The following is a 7,446-nucleotide window of genomic DNA, read 5'->3' as shown; positions in this document are numbered from 1 at the left end:
TATGAGAATCTATGGATTCTTTCCCTCTTTGCCTTCTGGAACTCCAATTACATGTATGGAGAGGAAAAAAAGAGGATCTGGGAACAATGACATTTCAAAACCAAACAGCACATTAGTGCCCAGATCCACTAAAAGGAGCCAGGCATTCTGGGAGAAATGGCTGATTCCAAGAGTAGGACATGGAATGTTCAAGATAAGCTTAGGTGATCTTGTACCAAAAGCAAGAAAGTGTTCAAAGAATGAAAGCGATATGTCAAAAGACAAAGAAGTCACAGAAGCCACACTGAAGAGGCTCTCCCTGGTCAAACTGGTAACAAGATGATCATGGATTATATCCTATTAAATAAAATGGATTATATTTTATTATATAATGGATTATAACCTATTAAATAAAATAGGAAACAATGATTCCATACAAATAAAAATAATGAATAAATCAAAGATAAAGAATGAGATATTTACAGTTTCATAGTACTACCCCACATAAACATATTAATTCTATTTTTATTTATTTTTGAGACAGGGTCTCACTCTGTCACCCAGGCTGGAGTGCAGTGCAATCTCAGCTCACTGTTCACTGCAATCTCTACCTTCCGGGCTCAATCACTCCTCCCATCTCAGCCTCCCAAGTAGCTGGAACTATAGGCACATGCCACCACACCTGACTAACTTTTGTATTTTTTTGTAGAGATGGTGTTTTACCATGTTGCCTAGGCTAGTCTTGAACTTCTGGACTCAAGTGCTCTCTGCCAGCCTTGACCTCCCAAAGTGCTGGGATTACAGGCGTGAGCCATCGCACCCAGTCTAAAAAACATATTAATTATAAACTGGGAAAAATAACTTTTACAGAGGGAAATCCTGGCAGACACTACCTCAATCAGGGGATTAAAGTGAACATCATCAGTTCTGGGACAAACTGAAATCATGTGCCACCTGACAGGATGTATCACTTCCCTGTATTCCCACCATAGATGCATAGCCTGAATCTCATAATGAGGAAGCATCAGAAAAATCCAAATTGAGGAAATTCTACAAAATAATTCATCTGTAATCTTCAAAAGTGTCAAGGTCATGAAAATCAAAGAAAGACTGAGAAAGTGTTCTATACTAATGAAGATTAAAAAGACAATGACAATTAAATGTGACCTATAACCATGGACTGGATTCTTTTGTTAGAAAAATATTATCAGAACAACAAGTGAAACTCCAGTGGGATCTACTAAGGATTGGATGGTAATAATGAATCAATGTTAATTTTCTACTTCTGATGGTTATACTGGTTGTACAGGAAAATGTCCTTGTTTATAGAAAATATACACTATGGTATTTGGGGAATGCTATGGTCTGAATGTATGTTCTCCTACCCCAGAGTCATATGTTAAAAACTAACCCCCTAGGTGACGATGGTATTAAAAAGTGATTATGGAAGCGACTGGGAGTTGATTAGACATGAGAGTTCTACCCTCACAAATGGGATTAGTGTACTTATAAAACAGGCCTGAGGAAGCTTGCTTTCCCCTTTGGCCATGTGAGGGCACATAGAAAGCGCCATCTATGAGGAACAGGCCCTCACCAGACACTGAATCTGCTGGTGCCTTGATCTTGGACTTCCCAGCCTCCAGAACTGTGAACAATAAATATCTATTGTTTATTAATTACCCAGTCTAAGGTATTTTGTTATAGCAGCCCAAATGAACTAAGATAAGGGTGAAAGAGTATTAGGTTGGCAAACAAAGCAAAATTTCTTTGTAGTTATTTTTTAATGGAAAAAAATGTGGAGTGGAAACAATAAATTAATATTAAAATTGGTAAGCTAATTGTGATTAATCCATTCAGGAAAAAAATAGAAAAGGAACCATGAAGGGTGGTAATGCTCAGTGGGCCTAAGGGTAAAAAACAAACTAGATGTAATTCAGCAACATGAGACAGTAGAGAAGTACTTACTATTTTAAGCTACCACACTGAAGTCTCATGTCGCTGACTGAGCAGGCCAAAAAAGATTCAAGAGTGTTTCTGTCTTGATTCATTAGTCTGTAGCTCCAAAATAGATAGCTTTTCAATTTATTATATTAATTTTGGGCAGTCAAGGTACTCTTTTCCTCAGAGAACATATAACCCAGAAAAGTCTCATAATGAAGATGCTAATAGTAGCTGTCTGTACCTTGAGGAATCTCTAATGTTCTGAATCAGGAATGTGACCACATAAGTGTTGTGCTTTGGGAGACATGATCTTTTGAAAGCTGATCTAGCCACACAGATGACCCAGATCTTATGGATCCCCATAACAGATTCCAGACCATTGCTCAATATTCCAATTTCCCTATAGTGGTCTCATTATGGTTAGCAACTCCATATACACTGCATCTCTGGTGATAAAAGGGGAGATCTAGAAAATTGTGGGGGCATTTTGGGTTGCCACAATAATTGGAAGGAGAGTGCTACTGGCATTTAGTGGGCAGGACCAGGAATCCCTATATTCTGAGTGTCTCAACAAAAAACTGTGTCTGTAGCTGGTACAATTTTCAAATGTCAAAACGAAAGTTCACATGGGTGAAAAACCTATCTACAATTATCTGAGTACTCAAACCTAATTCCACTTTACAAATCAGCAAAAAGTAGTTTTGTAGTTTTAATACAAAACAATAGTTTTTCCAGGAATGTAACAGCTATGTAAATGAAGAGAAAACTCGTACTTTTTGTTGTTCTTGTTGTTCAGAAGTTTACAAAAAGTTGTTTACTACTTCAGAAAATCATGGCAATGCTGCTCTGATGCTCTGGAATCAGTAACACATTTCTTTCTGTCTTCAAATAATACTATTTCAAATAATACTGTGAAATAGTACAAATATCTGATTGTTCTACTATAGTTGTCCTCAAGTATTTACATATTGAAATACACATTATTTTAAGTATTGCACTTTCTTTTTTTCCTCCTTCATATTTCAGTTAAGATTTCATATTGATTTTTTTTAAAGATTATATGTACCTAGACATATTATATCTGAATTTCACTTCAGGATAATTTAGGGACACTGCAAAAAAAAAAAGTGTTTTTTAATAAAAAGGGGACATTAAAACTGATGAGAGTAAGGTAGGAATCACTGGTGTAAGCAAATCATGGTAATTCCAGGCCCCTTGCCAGGACTGATGGAGCACAGGCACGTGATCCAGTTCTGCCCAATGAGACATTATGGAGTATCCTGGAGGGACTTCTCTTGAGCGAGGAAGAAATGGTCCCTCTTCTTTTTCATGTCAGTTTATGATGACTAGAATAGCTGTAAGCATCTTGCTATCAGCTTGAGGGTGAAGTAAGCATACTGAGGAGGCAGCTCCAAGAGAATCAGAGAGGTGAAGCTGGAGCCCTGAGATCCTGCATCTGAAGTCTGCCCTCCCTTTGGACTTTCTGCTATGTACTGTGATAAATTCCTTTATGTGACATAACTTTTATTACAGTCTATTGTTACAATTGCTCTCTTTTATTTTGAGTTACTGTTGTTTATTTCTTACTGTGCTGAATTTATAGCTGTCTCTCAGTATCCTCAGGGAATTGATTCCAGGACTCCCATGGATACCAAAATCTGTGGATGCTCAAGTCCTTTATATAAAATGATGTAATGTTTGCATATAATCTGTGCACATCCTTCTGTATATTTTAAAGCATCTCTAGGTTATTTATAATACCTAATACAGTATAAATGCTATGTAAATAGTTGTTATATTTCTTATCTGTTATTTTTTATTGCTGTATTATTTTATTTTCTGAATATTTTTGATCTGCAGTTGGTCAAATCCTCAGGAAGCAGAACTGGTGGATATGGAGGGCCAACTGCATAAATTAAATTTGATCATAGGTATATATGTATAGGAAAAAACATAATATATATAGGGTTCAGTACTGCCTGAAGTTTCAGGTGTCCACTAGGGGTCTTGAAACTTATCCCCCACAGACAAGGCAGGAGGACTACTATATATTGAAGTTAAAATCTTGACTCTGTGATTTCTAGCTGTATAACCTTCAACAAATATTTTAGGGCCTCTGAGCCTCAGCTTCTTCGTTTATAAAATGGAAACAAGAATACCTCCTTTATATGGCCATTATAAGGATTAATGAGCTAATACTTGTTAAGCTCTTAACTTGGTGCTTGGCATGTTGTAAGCTTTCGGTAGCTCGTGGCTATTATTAACTATTGTTATTAAAAGGAGAAAAGAAAAGAACTCACAGCAGTCTGAGCAGTGATGTGTGTGCAACCCACGATTTTGGCTCCAGCCAAAGGCTTTTCTCCTTGAGCTCTCTTCCTCAAAGCCATCAATGCAGGCATTTCTGAAAAGGCCCAATAAATACAGCAATATTAAAGAAGAGGGAATAAGAGATAAAAGAATAAACAGAACAACTTATTTTCTTAAGTTAAGATCCTTCCCCGATCAGGTTAGATTAGGTTTCTCCAGGGATCAAGACATTAAACCTGAATTTTCCTTTATAAAGGGCTTTCAGAGGCAAATGCTCCAGGGTTCTGATTCTCTATATTCCTGTCCTTATCCAGTCTCTCTCCCTTTTTTTTTTCCCCCAAATATAGGGTTCCTTCTAGACTTGCCAGATTTCTCCAGTGTTTTCTGAACTCATATTTCTTTTAAGTATTCTTATCACATAGAAATTTCACAAGCTACCAGACCCCAGACATAAAAAGGGATTAATACAGACAAAAAGACACAGGCAGGTTAAGAAGGAAAAGGTGCTTGTTTTCTTTACCTTGTTCAGCAATTTCAATTTCTCTTCGTCCAAACTCTGCCTGTTTGATGTTCTTAACACAGAAGTCACTGCTTCCCTTAGAGTTCTTTTGCTGCTTGTCCCTGGGGGATGTCTCATCATCAGAGCTATCTGTATATGAAGCCGCTGGAATGACAGAATAAAAAATGGTCAGGGAATAAAAAAATGCTTCCTCTAAAATTCCAAACCACGGAGCGAACTGAGGCTTCTCTAGCCACCTAGCGCCATATAAATTTTTTACCTCTGGTAAGCACCTACATGCTATACACAGACCAGAAGAGGGAAGCTGAAAGAGATTGACAAAGACATTCTTCCTGGATAGCCTTAACTTGAAATTAGGGTTAACTTCATCTTCAGAACATACAGAGGTCCTTGAATATGCAAAAAGGAAAGGTTACACCATGGTAGCATTAGGTGAAAGTTCTTAATGCAAGATCATGGTCATTAACCTATGGATTTTTGGGATTCTAGCTACTCTGCTCTGTGTGCTGCTTAAATATTTGATATAATTTGTGTTTTAGTACAATTACTGAATAGATAAGACCTAGAAAATAAGGAATCCATGGGAAAGTAATTAAGAACCACACAAAAAGTATTTGTCTGACATAACAGAGCTTTCTTTTTGAAGACGGACTCTGATGAGGCTGAATTGTGCCTGCAGACCTAATTAGACATTAACAATGAAGTATTCAATGTGCTCTCCCTTCTTGCTGGCCTCAGTGGGTCCCGCGTTAGGCATTTTAGACTCCCAAAGAAGTGAATAAATCCTCTTTGGTACAATAAAATGCTCTGATAACTAATCCATTTAGCAACATACACTAGAGTGTGAAAGGTCCAAAACTTTTTATCGTGGCTAACAGGCAGCTGCTGCTACTGCTATTCACATGTTTAGCTGGGGTCTTTTTAGTCTTCACAGGATTCTGTAGTTACTAACCACTTGCTAGATTATTTGAAGCAGTGTCCATCCCTGATTTGCGTTTGAATTTCTGAAGATAGTTCTTAACCTCCAAGTTTTCTGGGGGGTTAAGAAACACTCTCTAGAAAAAGGTTTGTATCTCTCAATGGAGTAAAGTACTGCCATCACTTTTAAGGGTAGAAAACTGTGAAAGCTCAGAGTGCCTACAGTCTATGATACTCTGATCTACTTATATCCAGAGAATTAAGGCATTTCTGAGATTTCTTAGCAAATGGTCTATCTCTAGGAGGGCTGTAAAAGGCAAGTCTGACCTTGCCCAGTTAATCAGGCATGGCACTATAAACCATTTGGGCAGCAGGGGCTTGAGAATCTCTCACGGAGCTGGAGCAAAGTCCTAACACGAGGCAACAGGAATGAACATGGGCACCAGGGGAGGTGAGGGAATTAGTAAATCCCCAAAGAGACTTTTGTTCTTGAAAGGAGCTAATCTGTACAAAAAGTTTGTGGTTCTCTCTCCTAGGGTGAGTGAAAGCTCAAAGTACTTTTGGCAACAGAACCCAGAAACAGCTTTCTGGGAAGTCATCTGTTTTACTAATCAATATTCAGAAATACCTAATAAATTAGAGGCTTAGGGGAACCATGCTTCTACCACCTGAGAGATAAAAAGATAATAGCCATCCCTAATCCTGATCCAGATTTATGGGAAAATTACTTTTGAAGAAAGTGTTCATATTCAGAATATCCTGAAATCTCAAATCCTTTTTCAGAATCATGATGACTTTTATGCTTCCCAATGGCCATTCAAATATATTGGTCACGTGTTCTGGAGTCAGTCTTTGATTTAATTCTCAGTCTCTGTTTCTGGGTGTATAAAGTGGAGCTGATCCATTTGAAAGAGTTGTTAATTTACTCACGTATTCAGTCATTCACACAGTTGTTTATTCAAATTTTAATTATGCATCTATTGTATACTAGGCATAGCCTAGGTGCTGGAAATACAGGACAGATATAGATGGTCCTTACTTTCATGGAGTTTTCAGTCAAGTCAGTGAGTCAAAAAAGAAATAACTAGTTACAAAATTAGTTATTTAGAGCTTAAAAAAAAAAAAAAACCACAGTTGTAATGTGTGCTGTAAAGCAGAAATCAGGATGTCATAAGACTATATAATAGGAGAACATGACTTGTCAGAGTCAAGTTGTTGAGCAGATTAAGTAAGATAATATATGTAAAGTGCTTAGTGCAATGCTTGGCATACAGTAATTAAGCATTCAATAAATGATACCTGATATTACCCACTTCTGCACATATTTTAAATTCAGTTCCAGATATAACATCTTTAAGGGTTCTTACTCAGCTTTAGGATTTTGAATGGGAAAAGAATGACATACATACATTATCATTTAGCAGTTTCTCTTTTTTTATATCTCCATCATCTCCTACTGATCTACCCAAGCAGCAGGTGGTTGGCTGGCAGTGATTTGAGAGGTTGAGACTGGAGTCCTAACTCTACCCAGAAGAGATCCCCCTTCCTATGCCTCTTTAGTTTCTAAGAATGAGTCAGAAGAAAACAAAAAAGCAAAACAAAATTTGAAAACTTCCCCTTAAGGGAAGCATTCCAATTTCCGGCTTCACCATTTTTCCCCCCGACTCAAAGAAAAAAAAAAATCTTTATACCACTTCCCTATTCTAAAAGCTGGAAAAAAAAGTATTTTACTTTCTTAACAGTAGTCAAGTAGTTAGTTAATTCAACCAATGTTTTTCTTT

At 37.2% G+C, this 7,446-nt stretch overlaps 1 protein-coding gene across 4 annotated transcripts in view; it reads right to left on the bottom strand.

Moving 5' to 3' along the window:
• AHCYL2 (adenosylhomocysteinase-like 2) overlaps positions 1-7,446 on the bottom strand; it is a 229,582-nt gene that overhangs the window by 35,700 nt on the left and 186,436 nt on the right. For all 4 annotated transcript variants that reach the window (XM_011939580.1, XM_011939581.1, XM_011939583.1 and 1 more), the window contains exons 3-4: positions 4,748-4,891; positions 4,221-4,321 (exon numbers count right to left, since the gene is read on the bottom strand). In XM_011939580.1, coding sequence (XP_011794970.1) covers positions 4,221-4,321; positions 4,748-4,891 — 245 coding nt within the window. The remainder of the gene's footprint in view (positions 1-4,220; positions 4,322-4,747; positions 4,892-7,446) is intronic.

Source organism: Colobus angolensis, unplaced genomic scaffold, assembly GCF_000951035.1.
Source record: "Colobus angolensis palliatus isolate OR3802 unplaced genomic scaffold, Cang.pa_1.0 Scaffold182, whole genome shotgun sequence".
Taxonomy (NCBI): domain Eukaryota; kingdom Metazoa; phylum Chordata; class Mammalia; order Primates; family Cercopithecidae; genus Colobus; species Colobus angolensis.
Note: the sequence above shows the minus strand (reverse complement) of the source record. Positions and strands in the feature narration are given on the sequence as shown.